This window comes from Palaemon carinicauda, chromosome 28, assembly GCF_036898095.1.
Source record: "Palaemon carinicauda isolate YSFRI2023 chromosome 28, ASM3689809v2, whole genome shotgun sequence".
Lineage (NCBI taxonomy): Eukaryota > Metazoa > Arthropoda > Malacostraca > Decapoda > Palaemonidae > Palaemon > Palaemon carinicauda.
This window is the reverse complement of record NC_090752.1, coordinates 42,468,206-42,484,694: the sequence shown is the minus strand read 5'-3', so window position 1 is coordinate 42,484,694 and position 16,489 is coordinate 42,468,206. Positions and strand designations below refer to the sequence as shown.

Here is a 16,489-nt window from a genome sequence, read left to right as displayed (position 1 = left end):
AAAGTTGGGAGGTAGAGAGAAACAACCTTCCGCTCTCAGCCCCCCCCCAAAAAAAGTTTATTGCTAGTCTTCCATCTTCACCGAAAGTATAATCCCTAATAAAGAGCGAAAGAGTTTATGTTTAGTTTCGGAACAATAACATATAGTACTATATCAACGCAATGAAAAAAAAAAAGTTAATTTTCAATGGTTAATCAAATATCATATGATTATGGAGGGAACCAATTTTCAGATTTAAAAGTAGAAAATATCAAACTTATCTAGAGGTAACCATGTAATAAGGGACTGAGGAGACAGATGACTAAAAATTATTAACCCTTTTACCCCCAATGCTATTTGGAACTTTCCAACCCTTAACCCCCAAGTGTTTTCTTTTTCAAGCACATTTTGCAATACTGTATATTTTTTTTTAAATTGCGCTAACAGCCTTAATTTTCATCATAGAGAGGTCAGGTTGGTCTCATTATTTTGGAAAATGCCTGAAGTTTCTCATAAAGTTATCAAAAATATGCAACAAAATGTAAATAGCAGATTTTTGCAAGGACGTACCGGTACGTCCATGGGGGTAAAGGTATGAGTTTTGTGAAACGTACCAGTACGTCTATTGGGGGTAAAAGGGTTAACTGATTAACACACTTACCATGAAGAATGGGATAAAAGAGAGAGAATTTGGTGGCCAACCAAATGGAGAGAGCATGATGCCTTCCTCGAACTGACAAAGATTTCTTCCTTGTGGAATTTTTAATTGATGCAGTACAGTACTTGACTTCATTGATAAATATTATCCAGCTCAGAACCATCCTTTAGTTTCTCTCTACACTCAACAAGGCTACCTATTATTAAAGTCATACCTTCCAATTATTTTAGTGGTTTGTGCTTTAAATGAAAATCAAAATAAATTAAAGGCATTTACTACTTGGATGATGGAAATATCAACAAAAACCAATAGTACTGCAATGTACTAAAACAATACTTTAGCTTACAGTTTCATTGCAAGATTTAGAAATAAAATATAAAAATGCCTCTGTATCACAATACTTAAGTCTAGTAAAGCAGTCCCAAAATATTGAACAGTGATAATCATGCCTTATGGTGGAGAAAAATGTTAAAATGCAAAACGCAATCACTCTACACTTTAAGTTTTTCTCAAGACCACACTACAGTTAAACCTAATATAAACTACAATAATTTTTGGTAGGTGCCTTGGTGACACACTTGTAAGGCACATTGGGACTTTGAAAGAAGACAAACATAAGTCAGGTGATAGTGAATAAAGCTCCAGTGCATGCTGAGTATAATGGGAAAGTCTACTTTAAGCTTTAGCACTGATCAGTGGGGTGCAAGACTTGCAAATAATAATTTGTTAACATAAATCTTGCTAAGTAAATCAGTTATTGAAGGTCTATTCAAAGCTTAATAACTCTTAATAGGAGTTTATACATCATGCCTCTTCCATCACTTTGTTTTTCCTTTTTTATCAATTTCATTTATGAAATAAATAACTATCATCAAGAGAAATCAAAGAAGAGCAAGATGAAATTTGGTCGTACTTAAAAATTCCAAGCAAGTTCTGCTGTTTCAGAACCTGCAACAGGTCCCTAAGTTATATCACTAGATTATTTTATGGTCCTCAATTTATTGGAAGCTTGCTTAGCAAGTTAATGACCCTTTTATATGGTTTCATTAGAATGTGTGTGCATATTTCGTAGTTTACAAAGTATTTTTCAAGTGACTCTTATCAAGAGGGGAGGTCTACAATTTTGTTCCAAATATCCTAAGATTTTAGACCACTAGGGTAAAATGTTTGAATAGTGTAAGTTCCAGAGTATGCTTTTTGTTATCACTCCCTCTTAACGTATATCCATATTCCAAGCTCCTTGGTATGGGGCTTCTGAAGCTACTACACTAATAATATCGTGTCTTTCCTTATTCAATAGCATGGTGGCTGTACATATTGTTTGAAATTAACAAATTTATAAATCTAAGTATGGATGTTTCCAATAGTCTATATTTTGAAGTGATTTTATAGACCCAATAGTAACTAAACCCAGCACCTGACATCTCTCAGGTGGTTATAATTCAGTCAAATGTATGCTCCCACTTTCAATCACATGCTTGACATTCACGAGGAAATGATCAGTTTCTGTAACTAGAAACATGCTGAATCGCAAACTAAAACTTACTGGTATTGACCAACTTAAAAGGCATCTTTTTTTTCTAGCTTTTACAGTACATGCTAACTTTTTCAAATTTAAATCTTTGTAAAACGTAAAAAAAAATCAGCATCCTGTACCTAATTTATTTTCGGGGATTGCAGTTCTCAAACTTTCACAACTGCAAACAAGATACTAATTTGTCTAGCTTCAGAATGATTTAAAAATTAAATTACAGTACTCCTTTTGAATTTTATCATAACTCCCGTTTACCTCGTACAAATTACATGCTGCTCAAAAACTGGTTAATACCAGCAAATCCAGTATTAGTACTGTATTATGAGGTAGCAAGAATGCATTGTAAAATGAGTCATGATGCCAATCACAGGTAACAATAGGCGAGCTACTTAGCCTGAAATAGCATATTCCATCCAAAAAAACATTCTAAATTTAAATAAAATTTCTCATACAATAATTCATAAACTACAAACATATTAGACCAGTCAAAATAAAATTTAATTTACATTAAAAACAAAACTTGTGATGGGTAGTAGTAACAAATATTTAACTAAAATTTCATCATCATACATCTTGATCTATTTACATTTTACTGACAAATTGGAAGTACATGTATTCATATCGAACAAAAGCCCTTTCACGAAAGAAGAGTAAAAATTAAGTGTGTTCATGCATTATACATACAATCTTATAAAATTAAATGAAGCACCTTGATTAGAAAATGCCTTTTCCAGTTTGATTATAATATTTTGAAGATTTTCAACACCATTCACAGATGACATTCATCACACACACAAGGATAAAACCTGATGACAAATATGGATACAGGGGATAAATACTACCACATTCCATTCAGTGGTACAGGAAACAGCTAGCGTTAGAACACAGATTAAATAATAACATATAAATTTTGTGATTGAATAATCAAGAAAATAACAATAAGGATATGCATCTGAGGATGAATAAAAATTACATAAAAACAGTTACAGATAGACCTACAAGTTTGACTTGAATAGTCCATCGATAGCTTTTTTGCAAACAATTACGGTACTCCAAAAATTTCATCCGAATGAAATTTCGCTTAGTAACACCCAATATATTTTTCCATTACTGAAACAAGCTTCAAACAGTACGTAAATACTATAACAACCACGTGAGATCAATCTGGCAGTTCCCAACATGAAGATAACTCTGGAATGATACTGTATGATGAAGTAATGATTTCTATCTCATACAAAATCAAAATAAACATATCATAAATGAAACATGATAATGTTATAAGTCATGGTAAAATGATAACACTCAACTAAAATTTTAAAAGTAGCAGTAAAGATGTGATTCAGCACATGGCAAACTGACATGAAATTAAACCATAAACACTGAAAAGCTAATTGAGAGATGGAGTAAACGTAGACCACTGTATATCAATGTTAGGCCATTTCGTAGTAAGGCAAGATAGGAACTCGTTGTTGCTAAGGGCGAAGCCAACGTGGCTTTCTTGTATTGTGACTCTGCCTTCTGCATATTCAATCTGGAAGTGAATATCTTTTTAATAAGTACAGTAATGCCATTTTGAAAAAAAAGAAATTTATAAGTAATTTACCTTTTTCATAGCTATACAATCCCAAGTCCTTTAAAATAGGGGACGATCTTTAGCAGAGCACGAATGGCAGTTGAAATCATTAATGAGATAGGTAACGACAGGTTGATGAGATTGGGCGAGTAGCCCCACCCACTATCTTGTCAAAGACTCTTCACTTTTGATCTTTGGCTCAGGACTAAGAGGGAAGTGGTTTGAGGTGGGAAGTTTAACTTTAAAGGACTCGTTTTTGTATAACTAAGAAAAATACAATAGTATCTCAGTTTACTATAGCTGGCAACTGGAGCCGAACCATGGTTTGAAAGCTCGTTGCTGATTGGCTGTTGGTTCAGGCATCCTCCCCTCTCCTTCATATTGCCAAATATTTCACCATTATTTTCCTTCCTTGCAATGTTTTAATAGGTTCAAGACATTCAAGATTTTTTTCTACAAAATCTGCCTATTTTTATTTTCATTTGCATAACATTTGTAGGTAAAAAACAGCATATAAAAAAGTTATATAAAGTTTTTTCAGTGCTTGTTTTACTTCAATTCGTATTTTTTCGTAGATTTTTTTTAGGATATGGATATTTTTTTCAAGGTAATACTCATCATCTACCTTTAATTTGTGTGACCAATGAACCAGGTAGATATTACGAAAACTAAGTGAGGTAAAATGGACCCCCCAGCTTAGGTTTTTTTTTTTTCACGTTACGGTGTGGAATACGAGGTTTTTTCGTCCCCTTGTTACGGCATTTTCCCCCACCTTACGGCATCGAATTCCAAAATTCAAACTTGGCGGTCGGTGAACGTATGACTGTGCGAGTCACTCGCCTCACACCACGCTCATACGTCACTAAGCTGCTGGTCTGCTATTGGTCAGCGTCACGGCGTCACTAAGATGCCGATATGCTATTGACTGAAATCCCTCCCACAATGCCTGAGAGAGATGCTGCCTCTCACACTCTCTTTGTTAATCGCGCGCTCACTTCAGAATCTCGCGTGTTTCGTAAAGACTTGATCTCGTGTGAGTGCTTGCGATATCGTATTTTTTGTGCATTTTAGTGCTTAATTCGAACTTTCCTTCGTTAGCCATGGGTCCCAAGGTTGCTAGTGATGTTAAAGGGAGTAGTAAGATGATTACTTTGGAAACGATGCTAGAGGTAATAAAGAAATACGAAGAAGGCATGCGCATCGTTACCGTACCTAGTGCATATGGCCATAACTAGTCAACAATTGGTACAATTATCAAGAACAAGGAAGCCATTAAAGAAAGTAAGTCTTCTAAAGGCATGACTGTCCTTACCAGTGGAAGGACCTCAATCAACGACAAGATGGAGAGACTCCTTCTACTATGGATTAAAGAGAAGGAAATCACTGGTGATACGCTCACGCAATCTGTAATTTCGCACAAGGCGAGCGCCATCTTCGCCGATCTCGTGGAAGCCCAGAGAGACAGCTGAGATGAAGAAACGTTGCAGCAGCAGCAGCCCCCCCCCCCCCCCAGTGGGAACTTAAAAATTAAGCCCCTACTGGTGTACCACTCAGAGAATCCTCGTGCTAACATGGCACAAAATATCACGAAGGATAGGCTCTCGGTATTTTGGAGGTCTAATGCCAAGGCCTGGGTCACGAGAACCATATTTATTGAGTGGGTAAACGTCTGCTTCGGTCCTGCTGTCAAAAAATTTTTAGAATATCTCCTGGTACTGGACAATGCTCCAGCTCACCCTCCTGGCCTTGAGGCCAACATACATCCTGACTTTTCCTTCATCAAGGTTCTCTATCTGCCACTGAACACCACCCCTCTCCTCCAGGCTATGGACCAGCAAGTGATTGCCAACTTCAAGAAGCTTTACACGAAGCATCTGTTCAGAAGATGCTTCGAAGTGACCGAAAGCACTCAACTCACCCTCCTTGAAATTTGGAAGGGGCATTTTGACATCGTTCAATGCCTGAAGATGATAAATAAAGCTTGGAATGAGGTTACACGGCGCACCTTGAACTCCTCATGGAAGAAACTGTGGCCAGCTGTTGTGGCAGAACGTGACTTCGAAGGTTTTGAACCCTCAACCGAAAACGAGGCCGTTGATGATCCTGCCCCTGAGGGTGATGTTGAGGAAATAATTTCAATCAGGTCTATGGGGCTTGTTGTCGATGAGGCTGACGTCGATAACCTTATCAAGGAGCACAGGGAGGAGCTTACGACTGAAGACTTGAAGGAGTTGGAGGCAATGCAGTTCACCATCATTCAAGAGGGTTGGGGGGGGCAGAAGAAACGACATTGGCAGAAATAAGGGAAGCTATTGATTGGTGTGAAAACCTTACGAGATTCATTGAAAAAAAAAAAAAAAACACCCAGAAAAATTTCACACAGGTCGTCTTATGGAGTGATGACATTGCACGAGTCACTTTAGAAATACTTTGAGGAGTCGTCAGAAACAGGCTTCTTTGGATAGATATTTCTCCAAAAGAGAAGTGTCAGAAAGCAAGATGATATGAGTGATTCAAGTAAAAAAGCTAAAAAAGAGTAAAGCGAAGATGAAGAAGTGTTACTGTATAAAATTAAGTTCTAGACAAAAAAACTTTATTAAAAAATTTCAATCAAAAGACAAAAATAATTAAAAAAAAAAGGCATTTTTAATTTTAAGTGTTTAATGTGTTTAATAAAAATAAATTTATTATTAAGTGTAACATAATTAGCATTGATACATTTTTATATCTGCCGTCTCCTCCCCCCTCTGCCTCCACCCACTACCAACTCAAGTCACGTCACTCCAAAGGTAAATAAAATTTCATTTTTCCTTTACAGTACAGTATATATTATTTATTTATAATGTTATCTAATTATATACTGTACATGCATATTATATATTTTTGGGCTTAGGCCATGTCGTGCTGATGGAAGGGTTCCTATAGGTAGCCTTCTAAGGGATATTTGCTACAGTGATACTCCCAGAGAATTAAACAAAAGGTCTCCAGGATTCCAACTCCTGGCGTTAGTATCCAATAAAGGATATCGCATATCAGGGGACGTATTCTAGATAGGACACATGGCAATCTTCACCCCGAATAGATTTAACGCTTCGATGTAAGGGGGAAGAGTGGCAAAAGAAAGGGGTGCCGTTCTAGGTACCAGGTGTATCTCCTTCCCTACTATTACTGCGACGCTATTCCAATTCTAGTAGCCTGATAAGAGTGTTGTGCTCCCCCTTAGCCCGGTGTTTTTCTAGTTTTTTCGAAATTTTCAAGATGTAATCTCCAGCATCTTCGTCATCTGGAAAGTTGAGTGTTAATTCTTTCCTGAGTGTAATTTTAGATAGTGATATACTCAGGGTGCCCTTGTCTTGGCGACGACAATATCGTCAGCACAGGAAGCCATGCTTCCCCCGGCTCATTGATTTGAGGAAGGGGACATACCTGCCGCCATCTTTTATAACAGTGAACTGTAAGACCCTCAACCCCTTCCCCCCTCTGTCCTTTAGTGATGACATGTCGTCACAAGATTCTTTCACCAGTACTGTATTCTGACAATCACCCCGGCTTGCTAGGATGATTGCGTTACCGGCTGGTATCCTGCCGGCGGCAGTCAGTTCCGTCGTCTCACTACCACCTTCCCCCTGACTTCCCTTCCTTCACAGGAAGTTGATAAGATTGGGCGAAGATTGAGACGGCTTCTGACAGCTTCCGGGGAAACCTAACATACTTTGGAAAGTCCTCAGCTCTCTCTTGAGCTGCCATCCACATTCCTTGCCGCCGACTTCATTGCCGGCGACAGGCCTTTTGTAGATGGGTGGGAGCCAGAATCTGATAGATTCTTAACCCTTCCATTGGAACTTTCATTCTGGTAAGGAAACAGTAGGCGGACTTATTGTCCCCATACACTTCCAGCTGTTATGTCCATTCATAATAGTAGGAAATTCTCCTTCCCTAATCTTTCTCTCTTTCTTTCGGTTAGCACCGTCAGGTACTAACCCAACACCGACAGTGACTGCCGAGAAACTACTGTATATAACTATACAATAGTACATATGTTTTATAACATACTCTGTGTTTCTTATCATAGACGATTGTTGAGACTATGATATTCTGTTGAGGCTGAGTACTCCCTCAACACCCAGATGATTTTCCTTAATCATCAGGGACTTACAATACCCAAACGGTATTAATACTGTATTACAGGGAAACAATATTACTGTAATACTGACGGAGGTCTCAGCAATGGCCTGGGAGAGGAAATGCAGATATGTGTCTTTTCTATTCCCTTTCAAGCTTACTATCCTAAGCTACCATATACAATAGTGATTACTATTGTTATCATAAACTGTATGCTTTTATATCACTAATGTGAAAAACAAAAATACTCATTTAAGTATTTTCCTTTACAGGATGACCCTATGGAGAAGTGCGGAGCGATGTTCTGCAACCACAAGGGAAAAGACTTCTGTGGCCACACGATGTGCAGGACTCATGCCCCCTGCTGCATCGTCACAGGAGTCCTAAAATATTGGGACCCAAAAGGTTGCACCACCTGCTCAACCCTGCTGGCCAATGGTTTCAACGAAGCCCCCCTAGTTACCTTAGAGGCTAGGGATACAGCGAGGGACACCCTTCGCAAATGGGTAAGGGGGTTCGAAAAGAACTCTCCAGGACCATACCTACCCAATGACTCCCCGAGGTGCCTACTGTTCCTCAAGGCTCTGCCAAGTGCGGTGGTGTCCCAGGAAAAGTTCCGGTCCCCCTTCGTTCAGCTGAAGATTGACTCAGACATTAACAAGGCCCGAGAGGGCATGGGCATCCACCAAGAGAGGATGTCAGAAGTGTCCACTGACACTGAACAGGACCTACTACAAGGTGGCCCTGAAGAGAACGTGGACCATCTCCAAGTGGAGGAAGAAGAATCCATATCAACGGCAACAGACGACCCTCAGTTTGCCGTGACGACATACCAACCTCTGCCGTCAACGTCCTCTGCCCCAACTCCACAACCTGTTGCTCAGGCTAATGCGAGCAAAGAGATTCTTACATCTCTACAACACATGATGGAGTCGTTCCAACAGCAACAAAAAACGATGCAGGAATCGTTTAGGAAACAGCAAAGGATGATGCAGGAGAAGATCGACCGTATTGGAACCACCAGCAACACTTCTAAGAAGCCTCTTAGAGTGTCCGATCTCCCTCATTGCTCAGAATCTAAAACCTGGAGGTACGTGGAGCATATGCTGATGATGAATGGGAAACTGTTCGTTCCCGAGAAGTGGGGGGGCAGACAGATAGAAGACCTTGAGTTCTGGCTAAGCTTTTCCTCTTATCCAGAGTGCTATGTAAGACTGCGGGACGAAAATGCGGCCCGAGAAAAAATGGTCCCCAAAGAGGTCATCGTATTTGAACATGATAAGGCACAAGCCATCCTCCTGAAGACCCTGAAGGGAGCCGGATATACTAACTTCAAAGTCTCAGCACTGAGCAAGAAGTTCCCCACCTTTCTTGCACCTTGCTCCATCTCAATTTCCCTTTATGGAGAAAGCTCTAGACTTTGCCGTCAAGGCCGCCGACGAGGGAAAACCCTGCCCGACTCTAGAGGAATGCAAGCCATTCCCTCTAGCACTGCCTACCTGTGAAGAGAAGTGGAAGGATGTCCACCTAACCTTCTCCGTCTCCAAATCAGACCCGGAGATCGCAGGACAACAGTTCAATGAGAACCTTCCGAAGTTGCCAGACCATCTTCTGAGGAAGGAACAGGAGTCGAAGGAGAAACTTGCAGCTTCTCTCTCTCTCATCAGAACTGCTTAGAACTAAGTGCAGGCCAACATAATGCCCCAGAAATCTTCCTCTTTCTAGCCAAGTCTTACATGGGTACCCTTGTAAAAGACTTGTACGCTTTCCTCAGAGCGAGAAGGGCTTGCAGAGAGTTCGTCCTGACTGCAGCAACCATCAGGCACGAACCAAGGAAGCTGATTACTTCAAGCATCTGGGGTAAAGACCTCTTCCCACAGGAACTGGTTTAAGAGGTCATCGCGAGGGCAGCAACGGAGAACAGGAACCTTCTCCAAAAGTGGGGTATGTCCTCAAAAAGAGAAAATCTTCTTTGGAAGGAGGTCCCCAGCCCAAGAACAAAAGGGCAAAGAGACCACAAAGACCGGCACAAATCCCAGCCGGGACTATGACCACGATGCCTCAGACCACCTTCCAGATGGTTCCTCAACAACTGGTAGCCCAGTCACCAGTTTTCAACCCTACCTTTGAGAGGCAGTCGGCTTCCTTTTGCCCCAATCAGAAAGGAAAAGGTCCTAAGAGAAGTTCTCAAGGAGGTAATTTCTCACGGGGCCGAGGAGGACATGGTCGCGGAAACAAATCTGCAGGACCCCCCAAGCAATGAGGGGTGGAAATGAAGCAGAATTCCACCCCATTTTCCAGAATTCTTCCAACACTCCACCCCCTTGTTTGAATAATATACCTCAGAAGTCTTGAGCAAGAAGGTGATAAAGAAAGCGAAGTCCATCAAGTTTCAGGGAAGGCTATTTTGTGTTCCCAAGAAAGACTCGGACAAACTCAGAGTCATTCTAGACTTTTCTCTACTCAACAAGTTCATCGAGAACAAGAAGTTTCGGATGCTTACCTTGCAACACATGAGGACCCTTCTGCCAAAAGGGGCATACGCGGTCTCAATAGACCTGGCAGATGCTTACTGGCATCTCCCGATGAGTCACCTTTTCTCCTCCTACCTAGGATTCAAACTACAGAAGAAGTAGTTTTTCTTCAGAGCAATGCCCTTCGGACTGAACACAGCCCCAAGGATATTCACGAAGCTAGCAGACACAATCATCCCACAGGTACGCACCAAAGGTGTTCAAGTTTTAGCATATTTAGACGACTGGTTGGTATGGGCAGCATCCAACACTACCGTAACCAGTCAACGATTGGTACAATTATCAAGAACAAGGAAGCCATTAAAGCAAGTAAGCCTTCTAAACGCATGACTGTCCTTGCCACTGGAAGGACCTGAATCAATGACGAAATGGAGAGACTCCTTCTACTATGGATTAAAGAGAAGGAAATCGCTGGTGATACACTTACGCAATCGGTAATTTCGCACAAGGCAAGTGCCATCTTCGCCGATCTCGGGGAAGCCCAGAGAGACGGCGGAGACGAAGGAACGTTACAGCAAGCCCCCCAAGAGTTCAAGGCTTCTCATGGGTGATTTGATCGCTTTAGGAAGAAGACTGGTATTCACTCAGTCGTCAGGCATGAAGAGGCGGCCAGTTCTGACAAGAAAGCAGCAGACGAATTCCTCAAGAAGTTTGAGAAATTAATTTCCAGAGAAGGCTACATTCCTCAGCAAGTGTTTAACTGTGATGAAACTGGCCTTTTCTGGAAGAAAATGCCCCGTCGTACATATATCACAGCAGAAGAAAAGAAACTTTCATAAACCGATGAAGGACAGACTTACCCTCGCATTTTGTGCAAATGCCAGTGGGGACCTAAAAAATTAAGCCCCTACCACTCAGAGAATCCTCATGCCTTCAAGGCAAAAAATATCATGAAGGATAGGTTCTCGGTATTTTGGAGGTCTAATGCCAAGGCCTGGGTCATGAGGACCATATTTATTGAATGGGTAAACATCTGCTTTGGTCCTGCTGTCAAGAAATTTTTAGAAGAGAACAAATCTTCCTCTGAAATGTCTCCTGGTACTGGACATTGCCCATGCTCACCCTCCTGGCCTCGAGGCCAACATACATCCGGACTTCTCCTTCATCAAGGTTCTCTATCTGCCACCGAACACCACCCCTCTCCTCCAGCCTACGGACCAGCAAGTGATTGCCAACTTCAAGAAGCTTTACACGAAGCATCTGTTCAGAAGATGCTTCGAAGAGACCGAAAAGTCCTCAACTCACCCTCCGTGAATTTGGGAAGGGGCATTTTGACATCGTTCAATGCCTAGAGATGATCGATAAAGCTTGGAATGAGGTTTCACTTTGCACCTTGAACTACTTCTGGAAGAAACTGTGGCCAGCTACTGTGGCAGAATGCTACTTTGAAGGTTTCGAACCCTCAACCGAAGACGAGGCCATTGATGATCCTGCCCCTGATGCTGATGGTGAGGAAATAATTTCAATCGGGAGGTCCATGGGGCTTGTTGTCATTGAGGCTGATGTCGATAACCTTATCGAGGAGCACAGGGAGGAGCTTATGACTGAAGACTTGAAGGAGTTGGAGGCAATGCAGTTGACCATCATTCAAGAAGAGCACCACTCTAGAAGTGGCGAGGACGGGGGGAGATAGAAGAAACGACATTGGCAGAAATGAGGGAAGCTATCGGTTGGTATGAAAACCTTACGAGATTCATTACAGTAAAGAAAAAAAAAAAACACCCAGAAAAACTTCACACAGGTCGTTTTATGGAGAGCGTTAATGACAAGTGCACAAGTCATTTTAGAAATATTTTGAGGAGTCGTCAGAAACAGGCTTCTTTGGATAGATATTTCTCCAAAAGAGAAGTGTCAGAAAGCAAAAATGATATAAGTGATTCTCGTAAAAAAGCTAAAAAAATAAAATTAAGTTCTAGAAAAAAAAATCATAAAAGAAATTTCAAAAGACAAAAATAATAAAAAAAAAGCATTTTTGATTGTAAGTGTTTAATAGAAATAAATTAATTATTAAGTGTAACATAATTAGAATTGATAAATTTTTTTATCTGCCATCTCCTCCCCCCTCTGCCTCCACCCACTACCAGCTCAAGTCACGTCACTCCAAAGGTAAATTAAATTTCATTTTTCCTTTACAGTATAGTATATAATTTTTATTTATAATGTTATTTAATTATATACTGTACATGTATATTACTGTATATATAAGTGCTATAGTACAGTACTCACTATACTATTATGTTACTAATTTTTAATATGTATATAAAATTTTGATGTTTTTACCTGGGGTTTTGCACGCATTAGCTATTCTATTGCCCGCCATACGACATTTTCACCATACGATACCAACTCCGGAACGGATTAATGTCATACGGCGGGATTCTACTGTACATCAAACTTCTCATCTCTGACATTTAAACACTGCAGTAAAATCAAACAACTGGGCAGGAGGTTTGTATGTTTGGCCTTTATTTTACTGCCTTTGACCTAGTTAATCATAAGGACCTTATTTCGAACTTAAACAGATGGTAATAGGCGACTCTTTTCTTAACAACATTATTGAAATTTTAAGTAATAGATTGTAAAGAGTAGTGTTCTCGGCCCAGTACTTTACATACTATATATGATTGATATGGGGTTTAGGTTAGAAGACAAGCTCTTTGCCCCTACAGATGGTGTTACCCTCTTTCCATCAATTCCAACTCCTCAATGTAGACCTGTGGTTGCCAAGTTCTTTAATAGAGATCTAGCTAAGATTAGTCCGGGGTGTAAATTATGGGGCATAATCTGCTTAACATACAGATTTTAACATTGATTATGTCATTTTAACTAGATTATATATATCTCATTTAAAATTGTAGGTTTGATTCTTGATGGCAAATTTACATATGAGAAGAACATTCGGTGTGTTTCTTCAACTGCACAAAAAATTGGCTTATCGAGTCTCAATATTTTCAGTGATCAGTCCATACTTTAGGAAATATATTAATTCCTTCATTTTCTCATGCTTCAAGTACTATTCTCCTATCTGGTCTTCAGCTGCTGACTCATTTCAATTTGTTGGATAGAAACTTGTAGTCTATTTAAAAAAAAAAAAAGTTAAAGTTGCGGGTTTTAGGTCTCCACTGAGACGATTTACATCGTTCTCCTCGGGCGACCATTAGCCAGCAGGGACTATCATTAGTCCCCTTTAACCTCCCCCCCCAGGCGCCACCCTGGGAGTACCCCCCAATAGAAGGTCTCACGGTATTCGCGTCCCTGGCGGGGACCGAACTCGGGACCTCTGCAATAGAAATCCGCGACGCTACCAACCTTGCTATCCGGAGCAATTCTTTATTTTAATTTGTACATAGTACTAGCTATAATATGCAGTTAATTCTAGCAGTCATGACTTCTCCATCATAAAGGATAATAGTTACAGTGTTCTAATGTTTGATTCCAGTTATGACTGGATTGGGGAATGCTCTTCCAAATCTGGTGATTGAATCGGTTGAACTTCAGGAGTTCAACCTTTTTTAAATTCTTGTCTGTTGAACAGGTTGACATGTCTAGTTTTATAACTTATATATAACTGATCTATTTTAATGTTCTTACTAGTCTTAAAATACAGTATGTTTTATTTAAATTTTTATCCATTACTCATACAGTATATGTATTTTATTTACTATTCCCTTATTTCCTTTCCTCACTGGGCAATTTTCCTTGTTGGAATCTTTGAGCTTGTAACATTTGCTTTCTCAACAAGGGTTGTAGCTTGACTAATAATAATAATAATATCTTTTTTTTTTTTTTCTTCGATGGTGGATTTTATCCCAAAACCCTTTTTGAGATAGGAATACAAATTCCTCTTAAAATCCCTTAAATTCTCACACCGAGTTTGATGGAAAAATAAAGAATTAAGATGGGAAAGCAAGACCAATCAAAGAACTCTTGTTAAAATACATTCCAATGACTAAGGTTTCAATAAAGGTGTTCAAGACTGAGTTTTAAACAAGCAGGATATTTCTAATTGCACATCTGTTTTACTTACCTTATTAGACGGACATGAAGATTCTAAACCGTTATAATGATATACAAGAAAAGTGTCTGGTGGTGAATATGCCTGTTCCGGCGAGAAAAAAGTTTCAACAAACTTATGATATAAAATAACCCCCATATTATCAGGATCGAGTTCCATCATCATAAATTGGACACTGAAAGAGAAAAAGTCATCAATACAGGTAATTGAAAAAAACATGTTTGACGTTCAGATTATTATATAACTATTGCTTGTAACTGAGATATATAAAGTATATGACACTCAATACACATAAAATTATTTTTTTTTTTTTAAGTGATCTTTATCTTTCCTAACTATACAAACCCTGAGTCCTTCAGTAAGAATATGATTTTAGCGAAGCTGGAAACTCGGCAGTTAAAATTCATAGTGAGGTGTTGGTAGTTACTGGCAGGTAGTGGAGGAAGCTCCGCCCCCCTGCTAGCTCACTGAGATGCCATTTTTACCTTCACACAGAACTTGCAGGGTGGATGAAGTAGAGGTATAACTTGTAAGACTCATGTTTGTATAGTTAGGAAAAATTGAATTTTCATAATGAAATCAATATTAATAATAATTACCTAGACAATTTATCTGGCTCTGAATCCCAATAACTAGCCAAAATTTTTACCACATTGGCAAACCTGAAATTCCATACTGCTGTTGGTAACACTTTCTCCAGTTATTTAATACCAGAAGTGGGAAAGGATGGGTGGGACTAGCTAAATTTTTCAGGTAATTACTATTAATATTAATTTCATTATCTAGCCTGATTATCCACATTAACAGCGAGGAGGGAACTGGTAGAATTTCCCCTTTTTCAAATGAAGCTTCTTGTCTAAGATAACGGTTACATCAGTCTAGGATGAGAGTAAGAATGTCTGGTATTTTTACCTCTTTTACCTCTCTCATGAAGGTGCAACAGCTGGAATGGACTTTGATGTAGGTAAGACACCATACCGAGTAACTATTCTCTTATTTTTAAGATATACGTGCTTATTCCCTCATCCTCATGACAAGGGTAAGGATGGATAGTAATATGAACCCATAAATTTACTGTCCTGAGCTTTAAATTACAGACACAATATCTTTCAGGGTATACTGTAGTTCTTCTGTAACCGCTTGTCAGTCACCAGGGGAGATCTGTTTGCTTTCCTTCCTGGCAACTTATTCAAGGAATTATCTTTAATGGTCTCCTTTCCAGTGATGAGTTGCCCATTTCTCACTGCACCTTTTTTTTTTATGTTGGGCTGATGCTCAGTCACGTCTAAGTTTCATTGTCTTCCTCCAAGAGGATGTTTGGACTGGAATTTACACCATGCACTAATTTTAGCTATATTTCTATTAAAGAACTTAGCAACCACAGGTCTACATTCAGGAGTTGGAATTGATGCAAAGTGAGTAACACCATCTGTAGATGCAGGAGCTTGTTTTCTAGCCTAAACCACATATCAATCATTTTAATTAGTTTGTGTTGACCTCACTCTGGACTGACCTTCAGTTGTTACTTTACCCTCGCAATTCACTACAATTAGGTAAGGATTGTTCATGTTTAAGTTTTGGGGGGTTTCTCGCTTTATACCTTAATCTTTATACATATCCTCATATTCCATTTCAAAAAGGGGAAATTCTACCAGTTCCCTCCTTGCTGTTAATGTGGATAATCACGCTAGATAATAAAATTAATGTTAATAGTTATTACCTAAAAAATTTAGCTAGTCCCACCCATCCTTTCCCACTTCTGGTATTAAATAACTGGAGAAAGAGTTACCAACAGCAGTATGGCTGTGGAAAACCAGTTTCTCTAGAGATGATAACTAGTAGCCTAGAAGTTGCAGGCATTGATAAGTTGAAAGCAGCCGGATGTTTAGAGACTAGTTACTCAATCATTGGAAGGAATGACTTCAACTGTCAATTTCACTCTCATCCTAAAGTAGTGCAGTACTCCTTCTTCTGCTTGGATGTGATGCTGGATTTATCCAGAATTACCATGACCCCCAGATCCTGGCAAAATGAGAAAAGCGTGTCGTATTGTTGTAGGAGTTGTCTCTTGGAG

At 39.5% G+C, this 16,489-nt stretch overlaps 1 protein-coding gene across 1 annotated transcript in view; it reads right to left on the bottom strand.

Moving 5' to 3' along the window:
• Positions 1–895: 895 nt before the first annotated feature.
• LOC137621527 (ubiquitin carboxyl-terminal hydrolase MINDY-3 homolog) overlaps positions 896–16,489 on the bottom strand; it is a 102,783-nt gene continuing 87,189 nt past the window's right edge. Inside the window, exons 9-10 of the mRNA XM_068351886.1 lie at positions 14,428–14,590; positions 896–3,702 (exon numbers count right to left, since the gene is read on the bottom strand). Coding sequence (XP_068207987.1) covers positions 3,559–3,702; positions 14,428–14,590 — 307 coding nt within the window. The 3' untranslated portion in view covers positions 896–3,558. The remainder of the gene's footprint in view (positions 3,703–14,427; positions 14,591–16,489) is intronic.